Below are 21838 nucleotides of genomic sequence, written 5' to 3' on the forward strand. Positions count from 1 at the left end.
AGATCACCAAAGGTAAAAAAAGAAACTGCCAGGTTTTAGGGAGGGGCACAACTGCTGTGTCTTGGCAAAGAGCTGACCTTGACACAAAAGGTCTGAGATTGAGCTTGTTCTCTAGCTTCTCTTTTGTTAAAAAGATTTTAATGTCTGTCCTACTACTCACAACTTGGCAGAGAGGTGGTGTCTGCTTTAAACTCCTGCTGAGCTGTTCCATTCTGCATCAAATGGTCATACCAGCAAAAAACTGACCTGAAGGTCAGTTGTGGAAATTGGATTTGTAGTTGTACTGCAGCACACCTTTCATTTCTCCACTCAGCTGAACAGAGGGCATGTGAGAGGGCAACAGGAACAGGAGACATTTCTTATTAGATACTGGACAGGCAGAAGTGTGCAGCATCTTTCTGCCAGCAGGAACTGAAAAGCAGTTGTGAGTACAGTTCTTAATTACACAGAAACAGACACAAGGTACCTAACCTGAACCACACTGCAGTCCCTCCTGCCCCCAGTCAGTCAGCAGCAACAGGATCAGACTTGAGCCCATCTGACAGAGAATCTTGGCTCCTGGAAAAGAGGTTTCACAAAAGCGCTTTCCCATCTCTTTCCAAGTTCTGGTTTACATGGACACAGTGGTGCATAAAAGGTTCAGCTTTGGTCACTGCTGGGAAGTGTGCTGTGGGGTCACATCAGTTCAACAGCCTCATGTTCCCCATTTTCTTGCTGTACCATGCAGCCGACTTTGTTATTGAAGAGGCGAGACAGACTTCCCTTCTGAGAGCCCCGGCCCTGGGCAGACCTCTCCTTCTTCAACCGCCTCTTGTTTCTCTTGCATATTCCCCGGATGTCCCAGATCCTTAGCGTGCCATCATGGGAAGCTGTGTAGAGCAACTCATCGTGGATCTGGAACAACAGGGTCACACTTAATACCAAACCGTACGGCTCGGAATCAGCACAATCAAACTGCCAGACTCAGAGCAAACACAGCTTGATCCCAACACTTGCGGCCTGATGGCTCATTGCAAGAGCCGGTATAAATTATCACGAAAGCTGCTGAAGTGGGATGAGCCATTACCAAGCCAGGACTCATTTCTCAGCCACTTCACAGAGCCATAAAATATAAACAGCAAGAGTTATTTATAACCTAAACCCACTAGAAAAGCAATGAGGAACTCAACTCAGTGTCAGAGTAGGCTGTAGCGGGGAATTTCTGTGCTGGTTTCAGACTGCTGATTTTGAAAACAAAGCTTAAGGAGGCACTAAAATCGGCAGCAGTGAGCAGTGGGGGGGGGGGGGGGGGAGGGTCAGGAAAGCTTTTCTTCCCCCTTCCCTTCTTCCTTTGCAGTAAACCATAGGCAAAATTCCTCCTTCAGCATTTGTTGTTCTTTCTTCCAAACCTGCAGTAATTTGACTTGATTCCCTCCTGTAGTTTAATTTCCTCAATGAAATACTTGATGCTGTTGGTAACGTTTCCAATTGTCCTCACTGTGCCCCAAAAGCAGTGTTGGTCTCCATCATCTTCCCCTTCCTGTGCTCGCCTGTCCACTGTGGGTGCCTGCAGTTTCCAGCAGTGGGCAGCAAGAGCCAGTATCCCGCCAGCCGGCTGGCTTCCAGCAGCAGGAAGCGCCACACAGCCCCAGCCTCCCCTCACTAATGTACTAAAGATCACATTCACATCGCCACTTCTCAGTGGCTGACAGATACCGTGCCCAGGGTGTTAGAAGGCTAATGCTATTTATTATTCTGCTTGGAGAAGGCAGAAACCTTCTTTTCCCCCTAAAGCACTGCAAACATCAGCATCTTTAACAGGAGGGGTCTTGTAAGGCCAGAGTCCATTCCCTGCCCTACACAGGATCAGTTATGTCTGTCTCATTTCTTACATTTGCTTGTCTAACCTGACCTGAAAAACCTCAATCACAGACATAGGGCTGTCTCTGGTGGCTCAGTGTGTGGTTTCGCTTATCCTTACTAGTAACAAGTTTACCTAAAATTGCATGAGGAATATTCAAGTCTGCTACATTTCATCTTATCCTAGAACAACATCCAATCCATGATACACAGAACAGCCAGCCACACCAGTTCCCACAAAACAACAAGGGAGCAATCGGAAATGCAAAATCCCAGCAAAGAAACCCCTTCCTGACCTGGATGCAGTTGATGATGAACTTGTGTCCTCGAAAGATCTTCTGCAGGACACCAGTCTTGGAATTGAAAGCTCTTGCACAGGCATCACCACTTCCTGTGAACACTGCAGTGCAACCACACAACACAGCACAGGGCCAGATGTGAGCAGCCACGTATGGTCAGTTCATGCAAGTTCAACAACATACCTAAAACTACTTCACAAAGGAGGCCAACATAGCATTCTTAGGCTTAATTCTCATTACAGCAAGTTCAGATCATTTTACTGGAATGGGTTGCCCAAGGAAGCTGTAAATGCTCCATCCCTGGCAGTGTTCAAGACCAGGTTGGACAGAGCCTTGGGTGACATGATTTAGTGTGAGGTGTCCCGCCTGTGGCGGGGGGCTTGGAACTAGATGATCTTAAGGTCCTTTCCAACCCTAACTATTCTATGATTTTCATTGCGTTTTTCAAAACGGTCAAACTGCCTTACGCCTGAAGTTCCTACACATTTCTGTTTCTGCTTTTCTCTTCCACCTACATTTCCCTTCCTAAACATGCTTCAATAATTCAAAGCAGACAATTTCTCTCCAGTCTAGTTTTAAGGATTTCTACTAAAGCCTTCCATTTGTTTTACCGTAGTTATTTCCAGGTTTCTATTCAGTACTACAGTACGTTCATCACTTCTGCTGTAGCAGAAGCATCTGTACAGCAATGCTGCAAACCACAGGAACAGCCTTTCCCCCTCTCACACTAACGATACAAATTTGGCTTAAGCTTCATTAAAACAAACCTACAAAAACATTTCTTCCCCATTTCAAACAAAAGCTCACTACTAGTAGGTAGGGCCGTCTCTGTTGAAACACCACAGTTAAATCTGTCCTCAGAGGTGAGTGGCATGTGTAGGCAGCTTTTCAAAGAAGCTTCATAAATTCTTTGAGCGTGGTAGATTTCTTTCACTAACTTCTGCAGCTTAGGATCTCTGCAAGCAGTAGAGCCTTTAAGTGATTCAAGGCCCAGGCTCTAATCTCCATTTCTGTATGGCACCGAATTATTTACAGGTTTTGGCTATAACTCTGCGTGCTACATTATGCATGTGCTGCAAGGGGGTGAGGGTTAAGTAGATTAAGCATGACCAGGGATTTGGGCTGTTCATCAGGTTTCCATACAGTGTCTTAACATGTTCGAAGAACAATTTGTCAACACTGCAGGATCTTCACATCAGATCCCCAGAATCTCCGCATCCAGAAACTGTAAGGCAGGGTTAAATATTTAGATTTTATACTTAGCAAGATGTCCAAAAAGGAGCATATTTGTGTTTAAGAGTTACAAACTGTCTTCATAAACAGTCACTTTCCTTCACTTAACCCAAACTCAAGTTTATCTACAGATAAATATTTTAGAACTGCAACAAGCAATATATTCACTGCTCCCTGCATTTCATGCCTTTGCAAAAGCCACTAGCATAGAATGTTTTTAACAAAACTGAAGTGCCTGAAGACAACAGTTTCCTTGTCCTTTGGAGGAAGTCAGGCACCGGATTCCTAAAGAGAGGTGAAGAAATCACCACATCAGTAAATTCAGGACTACAACAAGAGAACAGGCCACCTACTGCCATCAGCTTTCCAACTTCAAATTAAACAGCAGGAGGCTGGGTACTTCCTGCATACACCTTCAAGAAGCATCCGGATGTGGAAGATCAATGTCATTTTATATGGGCCACTATAAATTCAATTGCCCACACAACTCTGAAAAAGCATTGTGTCTCATTCTGCAAATGAGTAACAACCACCTAAAGCAGGGAACAAGGTACAGGTATTTTTTCTTTCCAGTGAACGGGAATCACTTAATACTCTTACACACATGCAGAGAGTGGGAGCCAATTAAGGGATGTTTCTACCATGCAGCTGTCAGTTTACTTGAGCTGTTGCTACCAGGATTTTGCTTTTGACAGACATCCTTTATGTCTTTTGAATTGTTACTCTATATTTGGGAAGCCTCTTTGCACCTCTGAGTTTCAAAGGAGAGCTGTTGATCTAACCTAGGTTTAGCATTTAAACATATGCTTATATATACACCACCTGTGAAACAAATAACCAAAAAGTAAAATCAACAACTTATTTTTACTTAAATTTCATGTACCCCTGGGAGGGAGAAAAGGTTTAAATGTTCCCTTGGAGGTTTTGCAACAAAAATATATAAACTGCATTAAATTTTAAATGCCTGTGCACATACTGTAGGAGAGTATCAACATAATATCATTAAGTAAATTAGATTGAGAATCAGCTTTAATATTCCCCATGCTATTAATTACACAAGCAGACTGAGGAGAGCCACTAGAAACACATTCTGATGATTTAAAGATTAGTTCTCAGATTTGTCTGGACTCCCTGTACACTATAAATCCATTTTGGAAGCACACATTTGTTTTTTCCTCTCATTCTTCTACTACATTTTCTTATTTAGACTTTAAATTCTTTGGGGCAACGAGCCTTTGGGTCTTGATCAGATAGCAAGCAACAGATTTAAGATCTTCTAACAGAAAGTCATCACTTCTCAGCTGAGATTCTTTGCATGCTCTTGTGCTGGCGCAAGTGCAAGATAAACCCTAACAAACACCATTTAGACTGAAGCATTTTTAAGAGAAAGAATGGACACACAGTGCTGATCTGTCTGTTCCAGGTGAACAGCTAGAAGTTTAAGCTACACTAGCTCCAAAATTTGGTATCCAGTGAACATGTATTCTCATTGAAACAAAGCTATTAGATACTGTGTAAATAAGGGACCAATGTATCATAATAATACAATCACAGTATGTAAATTCATTTTTAAGTGGAAATTTCCTCTTTTGAGAATTAAAATGCATCTAAATTCTACTTAGACATTTTTGTCTACCCTTCAAGTGGAACAATTAAATTCTCCCTTTTTGCATTTTTGCATTTAACTTTAAATGAGCTCTTAAATAGCCCTGTGAACACTTGTACTGCACTATCAGGATGTCCTTCACACGTCTGAGACTAAATGTAGCAATATTGCCTGCATTTTGAGAAAAAAAAAACAACCAAAAAAGGGAGTGTTATGGAAAATAATGTAAGTGTATGGCAGGGACAGGGTTGTAGGATGAGGGGGAAGAGAGAGAAGCTGCAGAGCTGGTAGGGTGGCATCAGATAATAGAACTTTTGTTTGAGCCTAAACTTTGTTTTTGATGGTTTTAGAGAGTCTGGTCAAGTCTATACTGGTTGGATAAGAAGCAGGATCAACACTGAGAAAATGTAGCTCCAGAAGGCTCATTAGTGAAGGACCCAGTGCTGATACAGTTGATACTGAACATAAACCTGCTGTAAAAAGCGAGAATGTCACAGTATCCTCTATTAACAACCTTTGATCACAGACAAGTAATGAGAATGGGACTGCTGAACATAGGAAAGGCAACTTACAGATCCCAGCGTGGTATTTCAAAGTGCTAACGCTGTGTTTGTGAGCCTTGTATGTTTGGATTCGCTCCCCAGTGTCTACTAACCAGCACTTCACTGTCCTGTCCGCGCTTCCTGAATACAAGTGCCGATTCACTAGCTGAAAGGAAGAGAAAAAAACAGCAATAGTCTTTCAGGCATGTTCATGAGAGAATGGCACTGAAGTGACTCATCTGAAATCATGGTTTCCAACCCAACAGCCTGTCACAAAGAGCAACAACTACACCCTGAAGCAGAGGGATGATGTGCAAAACCAACCTTGCGTTCTTCGCAATCGCATCTCCCAGTGACTTTTGGGCCTTGCAAACATCTCCCATGTTTCAGAAGATAAAAATCTAGCCCATCTGATGGTGTAAGCAGGCATGATTTCAGTGAGCTTAACATTCCTAACCCTACTTCCATGAATAGTTACATTAATATAGCCTCAGAAAAACCCAGCAGTGTAGTTTCTGCAACGCATTTGCGATAAGAACTCTTATCAGTTTATGATCTTTAATTACAACCAAAATTTCAGAGCAGTTCTGAATAGCAATAAAAAAATAAATTAAAAATGAAACCCTACGCAACATAAACCAGGGTTTAACATTATTCCTCTGCACAAGGTCAGTACTTGGGAACACTATCTCTTCCCTGAACTGTTTAGTATCTGCATTTCCACAAGTCTTTTCAGACTGTGTTATTGAACTATTAAATAATTAACCATCCTTACAGAGTTTTTAAACACCTTTAACCAGGTTGCCTTCTGCTGTTTGTTTAGAACAACTCTGCCTATAAATCCCAAGAAAGAACAGTGCCTCATCACACTAAGTCATCCCACACACTGTGTGGACGCAGTGGTTGGCTTTTATTCCACACAGACATGCGGTGAAGCAGAGGCTGGCTTTTATTCCACACAGACATGACAAAGAATGACAAAAGAGAGGACTGCAGTTGAGAAGCCAAGACAGAGAAAAATAACCAACCTGTGAAAGACTATAAAACTAACCAGTACACAGTAACAAACTACCCAAAGCCTGGCAGCTCAGAAGGGAAACTCTCCACAGTGCAGGCAAAAATCTTGGATTCTATGTCCATCTGATGAAAACAAACTAAAGGTTTTACTAGCCATTATCACATACAGCTCTGACTGCACACTCCTCCAAGCAGAGGACTGGCCCAACACCTGTCCTCCAAAGGCAGTGCTATAAGGGCAGCCAGCCATCGCATGTGCTCACAGCAATCCACAGGCTGTCGTTAGAGCTGCATTTCGTTGAGCTGCAGCAATCTCCGTAGCAAAAGGATGGAGAAGCAGGAGGGAGAAGCCAGACCTGCCCAGAGAATTTGCAAGAGTATTGATACCTGTATGCCCTCTAAGCACTGAGATCAGAAGGTTCAAAGGACCAGCAGAGCGCTAACCCCTGATGTTTCTCAGGTATCTCCAAGATAACAACTGCGGAACAAATGACAAATCAACTTGACATGGATCATGCCACTGATAAAGCCAGCAATACTTTGAGATTACTTGTAAGCTATTTTAGCAATGGCATTAATACTACATCTCAATGAGGACAGAGCAGAAATGACCAGCAGACAGTTAGCCTGAGGAAGTTAATGTGACTTCTAATTCCTAGGCTCAACCTGAATGGTATTAAGAGCACTGTCACACTGCACATGCTACATGGAAGAGGATGCTTTGAGCTGGGATCCTGCTGTTTTTCTCGGCCAAGTAATTGCATTTCTTTTTCAGACATCTTATTAGCACCATCAACCCACTCACTGAACAAGGGAAAACACTAAGTTACAACCTCCTGCAGGTAGATGCCACTCTACATTGATGGTACATCAGGTTATGCTGCTTCGCTTCTGCATGTGAGTGGCTGTATCAGTGCTGAAGTGAAACAGAAAAACTGAAACTTGCCTAGATTTACCAATTTGCTAGATATAAAAGTGTGTTAAGTGACACGGTAGTTTGTATGTGTTAAATGACTCAGGTAATTTACAGCACCAGGATCTAAAGAGACATAGAATCACCAAATGGTTTGGCTTGGAAGGGACCTTCAAGATCATACAGTTAGAACCCCCTGCCACAGACAGGGACACCTTCCACTAGATCAGGTTGCTCAAAGCCCCATCCAAACTCGTCTTGATGCTTCCAGGATGGGACAGCCACAGCTTCTTGGGGCAACCTGTTCCAGTGCCTCTGCACCCTCTTAGTAAAGAGCAACTTCTTAATATATAATCTAAATCTACCTTCTTCAGTTTAAAGAAGGTGTCCCTACATACTCTTGTAAAAATTCCCTCTCCAGATTTTCTGTTGCCCCTTTAGGCACTGGAAGCTGCTCTAAGGTCTCCCCGGAGCCTCCTCTTCCCCAGGCTGAACAAGCCCAGCTCTTTCAGCCTGTCATAAGAAAGGTGCTCCAGCATCTTCATGGCCTCCTCTGGACTTGCTCCAACAGGTCCACGTCCTTCTTCTGTTGGGACACAGTACTGGAGGTCTCATCACAGTAGAGTAGAGGAGAAGAATCCCCTCCCTCGACCTGCTGGTCACACTCCTTTTGATGGGGCTCAGGGTATGGTTGGCTTTCCGATGCCCAGTCAGAGATATGGCAAGATGACTGGCACAGCAAATATCTTAAATTCAAAGGATCTGTGCTACCCAGGTTACTCCATTATATGCTTTTATGCACCTTCCTCCCCCTCACCAGTTTAAGCAGGCAAAGGATTCTCAGGTTTGCATGGAAACAGAATTACTAACAGGTTAAACAATCTACTGGATACCACAAACTAAGCCTGCAGCACAGCCAACAGCAAAACCCAGTACAAGCTCTGACTGCCACACAGCCTCTCATCTCCATGGTATTTTTAAAATGCAGAGCATGAAAAAGCTATTAGCGAAGAAAGCCATCAAGAGCTATCAGCTCAGGTTGAAGTTACAAATCAGGTGTGCCTTTAATATGATGCAGACATCATCTCACCTAAATCGATGCTGATACTGAGAGGCAAGATAGTCCCCTTAAGGTCACTGCAGTCTAGGGTACAACTAATCTCATCCTGACAGAGATATCTCAAACAGATCATGCCTTAAAACTTGCTGTTTCAGCCTGACAAGGACAACCTTCTCAGCTGCAGCCATCTATATCAATTTAGGTGAGATGACTCCTCCCTCACTTGACTAAAGACAGGTCTAGTTTACAACTCCAGCCTAAACTACAACACTTCAGTTATCTATCTTTAATCAAAATACTAACAATCATCATATACTGTTCCTCTAGCCAAAGCACCTTACAAGCAAGCCTCACCCTCTGTGTAATTTAAAGTAAATACCTTCCCTACTTTATAGATGGGGAACCATCATATAACACAACTGAAGTCCACCCAAAAAAGGACTTGAAATTTCCAGCATCCTAAACTTTTGACTGCCCAAATCCCAGAGTGCAGCCCTGATTTGAGAGGCTGATCCAGGCTGCAACCATCCCTTTCAACAACAACTGTCCTTTTCAACAACGTTATGTGCTTCAGGGCAGTTGTGACAAACAACAGTGCATCCCTGGATGGCTACAGCTAGTATCCCTGGAACTGGTCAAGAGAGCATATGAAAACCAGATAGGATTCTGTCTGAGATGAGCAAGACTGAGGCCCCAATCCAATCTCACCCATGTCAAATCAGTACTTCTACTCAGGAGCCTTTGTTCCAAGTTTGCCAAAGGATGTTGCTATGCCCCAACAACACAGACATGGCAGCCTTGACTCTAATTCACCATGGCTGGACACAGTGCATATGCCCATGCACTGGCTGGGCACAAGCCACCTTTGCTGTGGAAGCAGTGGAGGTCCTAGGGGCAGCCAACAGCAAGGTCCTTGACTTGTGTAATCATTTTTAAGTCATGGCTGTATTGAAAACTATCTAAAAAGCCCACAAAAGAGGGACTGTAACACAGTTGCCCTGCCCACTTTCAGGTCCCCAAAACACTGATTTCTAGTTAGGTCATCTCCTGCTGGCTCTCCCACTAGGACTCTTGCTAACTTCCATATACCAGTTTGGCTTCTCCTGTCCAGCAGTTATAGGACTCTCCAGATGGGTTCAAGTTTTCCTCAGCCTGAAGAGGACATTTAATCCAGATCTGCTAGGCCTGTTAGACTACTGAGTAAAATGATGCATTGCTGTTACTTGGGTTAACATCCCCACTGACACGTTAGGCTCAGCAGATCTGTACCTTCTAGGGAGGTGGACAAAGTATACTGACTTCTTCACCAAAATGCAGTATTATGCTGCAGCTTCGGTGGGAGCCAAGCCTCCCCACTGCCACGACTGGCACCCATTTTGTCTATGGACATCCAGACACATCCATTTTCAGCAAATGCTTGCAGACTAGATCCTCAGGTCCATAACTACTGGGCTTTACTAGCCCAAAGTCCCCCTACTTTTACCTAATTCCCTAGGTTTCAGTCCTATTTTTATTAAATAATTTCATTATAATTTAGAAGGATAAATATAAAATGTCTCTCAATAGCTTTTCCCATATATATATATTTATATACATACACAAGTCTGTCAAGTCTTGGTTTAAAAATGACCAGAACAAGCAACTACATATTCCAATCTGCAACTGCCTGGAGAAGTGGTGATATTTTCAAAGCTGTATTTTCCTTGGCTGGCTCTTAGGCATTTTGTTCACTTTGGCTGACTGCCCAACAAAGCTCCCAACAAGGAAAAGCATGGCAAGTCAAGGACACCTGTACCAGAGCAGACAACACAGAACAGATTTGCAGCTCAAATACTAACGAGCTGAGTGGACATTTCAAACCCAAGTAGCTTCAAAAGAACTAAAACACTGATGATGGCAGTCAGATGTTCAGTTCTAAAGCCTCAGCCAGACAGCAAAAAACCACTGCATTGATATCTGGAATCCTGGACTGTTAATTTTTCTCGTTACTCTGAGGGACTTTGCTTTGAACCAGATGAAACACTGAGACACATGAATGGAGCAAATTTGTCTTAATCCTCAGGCCAAAGTACCAGAGATGCTCTATTCCATGAAGTTCAGTCAGACTGCAAAGCAACAGCAGGAGCAAAATACAGGTTGTAAATACCAAAGTAGTTACAGGTTTCACTATTAAAAATTGCTAGGTTTATGCACACCAACCTCGGTTGTAGCAGACAGACACACCACAGTTTGAACAAAATAAACGATCACATCCAGGGTTGGTCTGTCAAGACAATCACAACCCTATTGCTCCACAAGCTTGGCTGAACTCATCATATGCAGCAGCCTAAGACAATTTCTACCTGTGTCAGTGCCAAATATATCTGCAAAAGAGCTGTTTAGTGGGTATTTCAGCCTTATAGGAATAGGCTTTTCTTTCCCAATTAACCTTTGCTATAAGAAACAATTTAACCCTCATCCAAGGAGAGGCAATTGGCTCTCTAGATTTGGACACATTCTCTTTCTGAAGGTCACTGCACTCAGAGCAGCTCCTGGGAACTTCATGATGTGTTCACATCAGCCACCACATGTCCCATTACCAGTGTATTCTTCGCATGGGGGTCAGTATTCCCACAGCCTGCCAGCTGGGTCTTCTGTTTACAACCACTTCTAAGTTAAAAATCACCAGCTTGGACCAAACTCAAGTTACAAATATGTAAGCCTTCAGCTGAGTTAGACTTTCAGGATCACATTCAAACCACATTCATTTTAACGAGCTAACAAACTCCCTGTGGGAAAAAAAATTGGTTATTTTCCTGAGATTCCATCTAGAATGAGCTCTCTGGCCTGGCTGTTAAGAGAACATTTCTCAGTTTTTTTTACTGCAGTGCAAAGTAATGGTCCTAGCAACATGTTTCTTTTCTACAGGTGTTGTACGCATTCGTATTCCTCTAGTTCAGTTTCATCCTCTGGTGAATTATGCAGTAAATACAGGCACAAATTACAAAAAAAAAAAAAAAATTATTTTAATGCACTTAATTTAATTGGTGTGAAAAAAATTCTGTCCCTGTGATCATAACAGTTAAACATAAAAATGGAGTTCAGGCAATGGCTTTGTTCAACACATTCTTTTCTTCAAGTCAGCTTTAAAAGGCAGCTACAGGGAATGGTCCAAACAAAGGATCTTTAGCAGGAAAACCAGATGCAAGTCCTTTGCCCACTCATGCTCATTTAAGACTCCTTTTGCAAGAAAGGTTTTTTTCTTGCATGAATTTTTGCTATAGGATCCAAGCTAAATTCCAAGCTGGATCATTTCTCTCTGCCAGCTTTTGGCAGCATAATTTTGATGAATACTCAAGAGGCAGAACAATACTTGTGAATGGTTTGCAAAGCTACTTTGGAGACATTTAGAAAAACATACACAAGTAAATATTTAAGTCAGGGTTATTCAGCCTATTGCAGGCAGTCACATTAATGGAAATGCATGTTTGATATTAATTGCAAATATTGGTCTTTGGCCAGGCCTGAAATTTTTAAGTGGAAGAATTAGCATGAGCTATGTAATTATACTCAGCCCACCCTTACTTTTTCCCATCATTTCTTCTAAAATCTCATTATTGGCTCTTACGTGAAGAGGGAGCGCTCAAAACAGCTGCTGTCCCTTGCCTGCCAAGCTATCAATGCACTGCAGGAGATGAGTTCTGGCTGCTCCACTGCTAGTTACCTTGCCTGACAATGACAGTAAAGGAATCAAGGCTACCTAACCAACTAGCACACACACGATTCCCACTGCAGATAGAAAGTCTCCTGGCAAAATCTTTGACAGTCTAATTTAGGTAGTGGAAGGAAGACAAGAATGGCATTAGAATAAGCTGGTACCTGAAGCAGAAGCTACTTTGACAGCAGACCACATGCAGCTGGTAAATCACCTCTACAGACTTGACCCAGGACAGCAGGACAAGCCCTGGAGAGTATTAGAACAGCTCACCCTCTTTCCTCCATCATGCAGGACCACCACGGACGGGAAAAGGGAAAGCTGAAAACTCACCAATGCTTTCTGTTCTGCCATGCTAGATAAAGAGTTGCTTTCAGGCTCCTCTTAATTTACGCTAGCTGGCAATACCACCTAAAGGATCTTAGGGCACATGAGAAATGTTCAAAATCCAGACACCCCTGTGGCATCACCCCTCTGCTTTTCACACACCAGCACTGCAGGAAGCAAGGTGGAAAACATGAAACACTGCTTCAAGATGCTCCAGGAATTTCTATTCACCGCTACAGCGACACTATTGGTATTTACTGGAAAGTAATGGGAGACAACTAGAACAGTCCAGACCTAATTTGCAGCAGTTCAGAACATCCCTGGGGCATTCCTGTTAGTAACAGTGCTTTTTAAAGTTAGGAAAAATATGGTCTCAATATCAAAATTTTTCCCGATTTGTGTCCAGGGTGAGAGATCACACTGAGCATTTCTCAAACTTCTGGAAAGGTCACCCTCCCTCAGGGATCTTTATTTGAATACAGAAAATGAAAATAAGTCTTTATTTTTTCCCTTTATTCACTCCACAAAAGCATTATACCACCCAGAGAACAGGTAACTACCTTTAATTGCTGGAACCAACTCAGCTCTTCCAGGACAAGGGAGTGAAAATCTGGTGTAATTAGCAGCTCACTTCTGCCCTGAAGAAAATGAACTACTGTCAATAATTAAAAATGTCTGCTAGCTATGGTGAGCACTCACAACTACCTCCAAGTCCTTCCTGACCCCCAGTTTGAAAACTACTATCCCAACTCACTATCACAGATTGAAACACTGTCTCTATGAAGCCCTAGGCAAAAAAAAAAAAAAAAAAAAAAAAAAGAAAAAAAGGCTTCAAGAGCTTTTTGAGAAGAAAACAAAAATAAAACAACCCAAACACCTCTATTCAGGAAGTTTCCCTTCTGTTCCAACATCTTTGTATGGATTCTGGTGATTGCCCCCTTTCTAAGAGAATGAAAATACCACGTGGGCTGTGCTGAGAGGCAGCCAAGTGGAACAGAAGGACTAGTGTTGAACCCGGTAAGGAAAAGGGAGGAATTAGGAAGGATCGACAGCCTGAAGCTATTCAACAGCAGTAGAGTGACTGCTTAAGCTGGGGTAAGTTTTAGAGGACTAGAAACCAAATGCTCTCTGTGGGGGCAGTATGTACCTCAGCTGGACTCTTCTAGCCTCAAACATCAACTGGCGTTGAGAGAAGTGAGGGGCTACCAGTTACTCACAGCTAGAAGATCTGTCCAGGACTGTTGCCAACACAGCCTTGGCAGCAGTAGTCCTGTGTACTTTGAATTCTTCAGGTTTTCCAAATACACGTATTGCTTTTGCTTTTCCTATCCCCTACAAGAAGTTCTGCTTGTTTAAATCCATTGTTTAACACTGTGCTCACAAGCAGAGAAGCATTGCTCATTCTTGAGCATTCAAAGAGTGTAATTGAATTTCCCAGGCTTCTGAGAGGGGGTCAAGCCAGTTTTGTGTAACAATTTTAGCAAGAACCCAATTAAATTAAAACAAGCTCTTTTGTTGCCAATCTGTGCCTTGGAGAAGGGTTACAATTAAACAACAAAACATAGCGTGAAACTAAGAACAGCAACAGATTTGATTTACTTGAGCATCCTCAAAATACATTACCACAATATCATAAAAACAAGCTTTAACACTGAGAATTTACCCAAGCAAGACAAACATTACTGCAGGGCAACATGATTGTGTGTGGCTTTTTTTCCTCTTTCCAAAACCAAAGGAAAATAGAATTCCTTCAGCACTATCAGATTTTTAGACTGTTAGTGTCAGCTGTGTCTTTACCTTCTTTAGAAACAAAGGCAACATTTATTAAAAGACTATTAAAAACACACACTGTAACCTCCTTAAAGGAAAAGCAATTAGGGTCAACAAACACAGACAAGGAGAGTAGGGAGAAAAACTATTGGCATTAACTTCAGACAGACACATATATTTACAAATATTTAAGGTTTGCAGAACTGAAACTAAGTTATAGACCATCATACACCTTCTTCAAATCTACTATTAGCTTTTTCTGGTGGGTAATAGAGTGTACAGGACAAGTGCTTGTGTGATTGTTCTCCTTTTCTTTCATCTACCTAACCTCCTCCTCTCCTCTGCAACATTGACAAATCTGGCAGCATTCACCAGTAAAATACTGCAAACAGAAAAACAGAGTATAGTTTTTCAGGTCACATTAAATTTTTTCCCCTCTCTCCTCCATCATTTCCTGATTTATCTTCCCCATGCTCTACTTCTCTTTTCCATTTTCCTTGCCTGTTTTCTTTCCTTAGCCACCTCTTTCTTCCTTTCCTTAAATTATGTCTGTGTTTTTTAAAGCAGGATTTCTTTCAGCTTTATGCTTGCCTGTTATCTTTCACCCACAATTCTGGGTTGGGCTTTGGTTTGGTTTTGCCCTTTTTTTTTAAATTACCTTATTTACTCAGAATTTTTTCCCTCTCCCCTCTTTAAGTTACCCAACCCTGTGTTTGTTTACTTGCTCAGGTTATTCTTCTTCAAAGTCTGGTGATCCTGTGTACAAAATCCTACTCAGATGAACAGTCCTCCCAGCAAACTGACTCATGAGTTTCAAGACCTAGGAAGTTTAAACAGATACTGAGCTACAAGTGAGACCAAGACAGCCATTAGAAGTCAAGAGGACATCAGAAAGTGTTAAAACAGGATTTGTCTTAAGACCACAGAACACTAGTATTTTGTTATTACATGAATGTTTAAGCTTACCATTTATAACCTGCCTCGGAAGAGCTGTTTTATGAATGAAAAAACAACTAAGATCCACATGAGTTAGAATATGGATACCCTCCTCTCCCTTCAAATAGCTCTTGAAGACTCTGTTCTTACCTCTAGGCAAATTACTGATCCTTGATGCTCTTTGAAGACTTTCAACTGCTCACCAGTGACAATATTCCACGTTCGAATGGTATAATCCGTGCTGCCAGAAAACAGCTCCCTGTTTGGTGCGTCAAGTATAAGGCATAAGACAGCCCCAGTGTGTCCCAGCAGAGTCTGGTAACAGCGCCCGCTGGACACCCACCAGACCTTAACAGTGCAGTCTGTGCTACCTGTCACGAGGAGGTCTCTGCTTACTTTCTCCTCCTCCTCTTCTTCCTCCTCTTCTTCAAGAACATCCCTGGAGGAATAGTGAGCTAGAGTCAGGACACAGTTCCGATGGCCCCGGAATTCCTGGATTTGTTTCTCCTTGTCCACACTCCAGCAGCGCGCTGTCCTGTCATAGGAGCCACTAAAGAGATAGTCTTTGGCAACCAGGATCCTGCAAAAAAACAAATTTTGCATGTATGAACATATAATTCTTTTTACATGACAATTTTTTGACACAATTTCAATCCCAAGCATCCTAAAGTTAGAAACAGTAGCATGAACACAACATAGGTAATCCCAATTCAGTATCACTGTTTAATACACACTATTTATCAACTTTTTTGTTGTAGAAAACCGTAGAAAAGTAGAAACTTCCCTGTTCCTAGTTTTAAAATTAAGACCCCTTATTCAGGTGTTCAGGTACATTGATGCAGCACTGTAGCTTTGTTTTTTCCAAAATCTTGTCCAGCAAGACCATTATGTACTTTTCATAAGTTACATACACTAGCTAAGAGCTTGTTGTTTTGGGGGTTTTCTGTTTGGTTGTTTTTAAACTCATTCTTGATAATTAGATATTAGTATTTACAAACAATTATTTATAAAAGCCTACGAAAATACCTTGGAATTAAAAAAGAAAAAATACATTGCAGGAACCTGACCTGTAACTGACAGTGTGCAAAGAAAATCACCTTTCCATCATCAGAGAGGGCGCAAGAAAAAAACATGTACACCTAATTTCACTTAGTCCAGGATCTCAAAAAAGAGCAAGAGTACTTCACTTGTTGCATAACTGAAGAGCAAATCAGATTACAGCTCAAGGATTCAACTTCCTGAGCCTCCATGAACGTGCAACAGAAAAATCTCTACAGTTCATATTCCCAAACCAGAGATGGTGAACATCACAATCTGTCATCTGCGTCAGCTGAGTTTGGCCCTCTGAAAACTTTCAAACTGACTTTCAAAAGTCATATGAATAGGGAACATATTTCCATTTGCTGTTTTAAGCAAAAAAATCAGCCCAGTGCCAAAATACAGAGCCAGCCTTCCTAACTATTTACAGAATCCAGCTACACATCATACGTGTTTTGAGTTTAGTAGGGAACAAAAAACCCCATCCACCCACCAAAAAAGAAATATAGAAAAAAAAGAAAAGAACAACCAATCTCTGACTGCTCTATTTGCCGTTAATTAAATCCAGTTCAACTATTAGGAGGCGCTTCAAATTGACTTGATAATCAGTCACACACAATCAGTTTAACATTAAACTTCATTTTCACAAACAGGAATAGTAATTCCAGAAAAAGCCCTGACATTATCCCTCTTACTGATACACAAAGGCTTGACATGATGTTTTTAAATCTATTTATCAGAAGCATCTGTTATCAATTGAGTAATTTCTTCTGGAATTTCATTCCTAGCCCTAGATTCAATTCCCCTGCTGTGTGCCTTTCATTTCTCTCCTATCTGCTGTCTATGGATGTGTCAGCACTGTTGCTAGGAAAACTAATCATTACAGCACAGAACACGTGTAGCATGAACTCAAAGGTTTACACAACCCATTTTATTAGTGTAGCAATGGAGAATTGCAGTGAAATGACAATATACATGATAACAGATTACAGGAACACAACGAAGAACTTCACAGAACCAACCTGTTAACAATTGATGTGTGTCCTCGGTAAATGGCCAGGCACTGACCCGTCATCACATCCCACTTTCGAATGGTGTGATCTGCACTACATGTGAAGGCAGCCTCATTTTCTAAGTGGCAAAAGGTGATGTAGCTTTCATGTCCTAGGAATAACAAAGGAAATAAATTCAATCACAGCGCATGTAAGCAGGACAAACTTGTCAAGCTCTTCACCTTAACTAAGAAAAATACAGCAAGCAAACAGACTGAAACTCTAGTTTTAAGGGCACCACCATGTTCTTCACATTTAAAGATTTGTACAAAACATATTTTTTAACTAACAGCAGAAAACTCTGCTTCACTGAGGTAACGATTAAGTTAAGGTGTAAAACAGTACAGTTCCACGAATCAGGTAGATAGAACAGTATTATAAAACTATAATGACCTAAATTAACATCAGTGTAATTAAATTCAGACTACTGAAATTTAAAACCAGTTTAAAATGGCTTATTTTATTAAGAAAGAAATGCTTTTGCTTCTTTTTCCTGAAGTCAGGGAAAAAAAGGCTGCATTTTGACCCAGCCCACTGATTGTCAGGACACAAACAGTCCTAAATTAAAGCATGAAACCATGAAAAAACGAAGACATGATATTTACCAGCAAGCTTAGTTTCATTGTCCAAGCAGAATGAAACACAACCAACCAAAAAAAAAAAAAAAGTATCTGGTAAAGTCAGCCAATGGTTTTCCCATCATGACTAATAATAACATGAATAAACCCCACAATTTTCAAACTATCAGTATACCTTTAAGGAAATGACACAAAAAGAAAGAATAAGAGCACAATTAAGTACGCTGGGACTCTATAGTTACAATAAAAATAGACACAACTGCTGCTCTAAAAACTTCAGGCTGAAAACCAGAGTAATGCGAGCGAAGAAAAATCAATACTACAACCTTAAACTTTTGTTGTTGTTTAGCAAGGTGTGTAATTTTGCTACTGTATCATTAAATACACAGCACTTAAAAATCACCTTAGGATTCAAGTCCCAGCTTTGTCCATCTCCTGTGTGAAATTGTTGTAACCCATCTAATCATTGTGATAGTATTATCTTGCGATCTTCTGTTTTAGTTATTTAGACCACAAGCTTTCAAGATCAGAACTGTTTCCTCTTAAGTAACTATCAAAAGAGAGACCCAGACTTTGGTTGAAGCTGGTGGGCCCTATTGTGATTTAAATAACACTATTCTTTGAGGAGAAAAGAAAAAATGTAAGGACAAATGTGATTAAAGAGACACAGATGGACAGAAAAAGACATTGGAAGACCAGAATCATGTTGTAGAATAAAGAGATGGTAAAAAAAACGGAGGGAAAGCAGACTGCCCAGTAAACCACTTTGTTTCACTGACTGCAAAAAAGTAGATTTTACTACAACTCCTATAGTTCAAAAGCAAACCAGAATCTACATTACAAACGTTCATCTTGTTTCCCTTTAATTTGTGTCATCTGGTGAGTTTGCTTAAAAAGATCACCAGGGCTATAGGAAAATCTATGCCCACCCTCACAACTTTGTGAAAACTTTTTGCTTGCAGCTTAAATGGGACAGGTTTCAACCACAAGGATTGTTCTGCCATCATCAAATAATCCTGCTCTGAGAAGATCAAAAAAGCATCTTGGTTATTGAACCAAAGTCTGCCAGTCAGATTTTAAGCATCAGTTATACTCAGCCACACAAAGGATGCCAAAACCCCCTGTGGCAGACAAGGTTTGGTCAAAAGCAGCCACCACAGAAGTCCGCTGGTTATGCTGTGGTAGAAGCTTGAAACTGTGTTACAGATACAGGTTTATCCATAATTATAGCCTGTACAACACACATTTACACAACAGCTCTACGTGTGCATAAATATAAAACACATACAATTATCTGATTCAACAAAATCATCTAGCCAACCTTCTTTAGAGTTTACACACCAAACATTAGCAGTACATAGGCCATATTCTGAGTATTATCCAGTGTATTTCTCTTTCTAGTTAAAAGTTAATTAGTGGTTTAAAGGGATTTCTAAGTCTAAAGCAAATGCAGTGAGTTTTTCAGGAGCCAGAACCATGGCAGGATGTGGAGAAAAAAAGACAATGCTCCATAGTCAAAAACAAGCAAGAAAGTAAACAAACAATGACTACAGCAATGTAATTTCTTCTTTGGAGAAAAAAAAGGATTAGAAATTCCAAATTTAAGAGGGTTTGTGTGTGTGTGTGTGTGTGTGTGTGTGTGTGTGTTAAAAGAAAACATGAACGAGTGAGAATACAAACATCATTAATTCACATCTGAATCCTGCATGACACTTTCTACAGTTTTTCTTTTGAAATGAGATGCCAGTCTAAGGATAAGAAGTTGCTTAAAATACAAAAACAATTTAAAAGAAAAAAACCCAGCAATTAACATTTCTGTGTGTCAAATATGGGGAAAAAGAAGTAGCCTGTTTAGTGAAGTTTCTTTCTAGCTTCTGGGTCAAGAGGGTCTAAATAAAGACTGTCTGGAAAATGACATGATTAAAAGGAAAAGAAATAACAGAAGAAAGAGAGAGAGACAATAACAAAAAAAAAACAGTATTTCATCAGGGTGTAAACCAGACAGCTTCCAGAAAGAGACATGAGTTGAACAACTGTTATGCTCCCCACCCTCAGACAAATGGATCTATGCATTCAGTAGCACTAGTAACCTGTTTGGGTTGAAACAGCTTCTGCTTTACATTACTGTAACAAATACTCAAAAAACCCACAAAACAAAACAAGCATGATTTTGGCTGCCAGGCAGGCTGCAGCGACTGAAAGAGACCAGAACATGCTGTGTGGCCTGTGCCATGCTTCAGACTCAAAAGCTAGGTGAACAGAAACTATTGTACCTTGGAAGTGGCCATGGCACTGGCTGTCAGCAGTGCTCCAGAGCCGCGCAGTGCCATCTTCACTACCCGTGAGCAAGCGCTGGCCGTCTGGGCTCAGGCTCAGCCAGTTGATGCCTCCTTGGTGATCTGTGCAGACCTTCACGGCTGAGCCACTGTTCCCCATCCTGGTGGTCCCAGCAAAGGCAGAGGCTGTGGGTCAGATCATGGGCACTGCGTAAGCGCCAGACCATGCTCTGCCTCCAGCTGTCTCCCACTGAACAACTTCAGCCATTACATCAACTCCGAAAACTCAGCAGGGTAGTCCAGACTCCTGTAGAGAGACACAAAGGAGGAAGAGGAGGGCACGTTAAATCGTTTCATCTCCCCCCGTGGATGCATCACTTTCTCAGTCAGGGTGTGCTGAAGCCACCGAGCGCTTCTTTCTCCGCAGGAACCGAAGCCCTACCGTGGCAGATGGTCCTCCAGCCACACAGCTTACTGGTGCGTCTTCTCCGTGGGCACCGAGGTACGTCCGGTCCCTAAGAGAGGACCCAGCCTGGACGGCGGCTGTACCGCTACCTGGTGCCGCGCTCAGGCTGCCGGCACTGCTGCTTCTTCAGCAAGTTCAAGGCTAACTCGGGGCACGCTGAAGAGGCGACGCCTCCCAGGGAGGGAAGCCCAGACCTAGGCGGCCCCCAACGCTCCAAGGGGCTGCCGTCCCGTTCTGCCCCCGCCCTGGGATCACCTCAGAGGCCCCCCGTCCTCCCCGCCCCGAGCTGCTGCCAGCCCCCCCGCAGGGCCCCCCCTCCGCATCTCCGCCCTACGGCACTTCCTCAGGGCCCCGGGGGGAGGCGCGGGGCTCGTCTCTGGCGGAGCGATCCCGCACTTACCCTCTCGGGAGGGGGAACGTCTCCCTCCGAGGGGGCCGGAGCCAGCGCCGGGCCGAGCGCGGGATCTTCCCCCTGCTGTCTCCTCCGCCCTGCGGGGAGGTGGGAAGGACTCCCCTCCGCCGCCGGGCCGAGGCGGGCGCCCCGCAGCCGCCGCCGTGCCCCCCTCAGGCCATCTCGGGGCGGTTCCTCACCCCCAGCGCCGGCCCTCCCTCCATTAGCTCCCCCTCCATGTTAGAGCCTTCTAATCGCGGCAGCCCCCTCCACTGGGGCGGGAGGCGGCGACCTCCCCCTGCCCGCACTGCCGCCTCGGTGCCACCGCTCCCCGCCGCCTTGTACTCTGGGGAGGTGCCCGGCAGCTCTGCCCCTCCGGGACGGCTTCCTTCCACAGCAACCCCCTTTTTGAGGGAAAGACGCATCCCCCACCCCTCCCGCCGCCCGCCTCACTCGGGCTGAAGCCGCCCTTACCTCGTTTCAGTCACCCGGCGGTGCTGGGGGAAGAGCTGAGGGGCGGGAGGGTCTCTCCTGGCTGGGGACCCATCGCACTGCAACCGAAACAACCCGACAGCACTTCCACACCCCCAGCGGAGTCCCCAGGCTTCTCTTCGGGGGAGGCACCGCTTCCTGCGGCACGTTTCGCCCCGCAGGCTGCCCACCGGCCCCGCTGCCTCAGGGCTCCCCGGCGGCACCGGCTCCTCGGCGGGCAGCCTCGTTTCCTCCCCGGCTTTTCAAGCCGGTGCCTCCCGGGACGCAGATGCTTGTGCTGGGGTCTGGCGTTGACGGAAGCCATCGCCT

The 21838-nt window shown here is 43.1% G+C and overlaps 1 protein-coding gene across 4 annotated transcripts; it reads right to left on the reverse strand.

Moving 5' to 3' along the window:
* Window positions 1–548: 548 nt before the first annotated feature.
* Window positions 549–21554, reverse strand: WDR86 (WD repeat domain 86). 4 transcript variants are annotated; one of them, XM_057398316.1, is made up of 7 exons: window positions 21512–21554; window positions 20178–20487; window positions 17297–17438; window positions 15387–15816; window positions 5550–5685; window positions 2136–2239; window positions 549–894 (listed from the first exon to the last, which is right to left on the reverse strand). In XM_057398316.1, the coding sequence occupies exons 2-7, from the start codon at window positions 20338–20340 to the stop codon at window positions 676–678; spliced, it is 1194 nt and encodes a 397-aa protein (XP_057254299.1). In that variant the 5' UTR covers window positions 20341–20487; window positions 21512–21554; the 3' UTR covers window positions 549–675. The 4 variants fall into 4 exon arrangements, with proteins under 4 accessions (XP_057254299.1, XP_057254296.1, XP_057254298.1 ...); XM_057398313.1 differs by lacking the exon at window positions 21512–21554 and adding an exon at window positions 21047–21351; XM_057398315.1 differs by lacking the exon at window positions 21512–21554 and adding an exon at window positions 20736–20871.
* Window positions 21555–21838: the final 284 nt, after the last annotated feature.

Source organism: Pezoporus wallicus, unplaced genomic scaffold, assembly GCF_028554395.1.
Source record: "Pezoporus wallicus isolate ANWC-B61680 ecotype Strahan unplaced genomic scaffold, APGP_CSIRO_Pwel_v1 contig_7237, whole genome shotgun sequence".
NCBI classification, from domain to species: Eukaryota; Metazoa; Chordata; class Aves; order Psittaciformes; family Psittacidae; genus Pezoporus; species Pezoporus wallicus.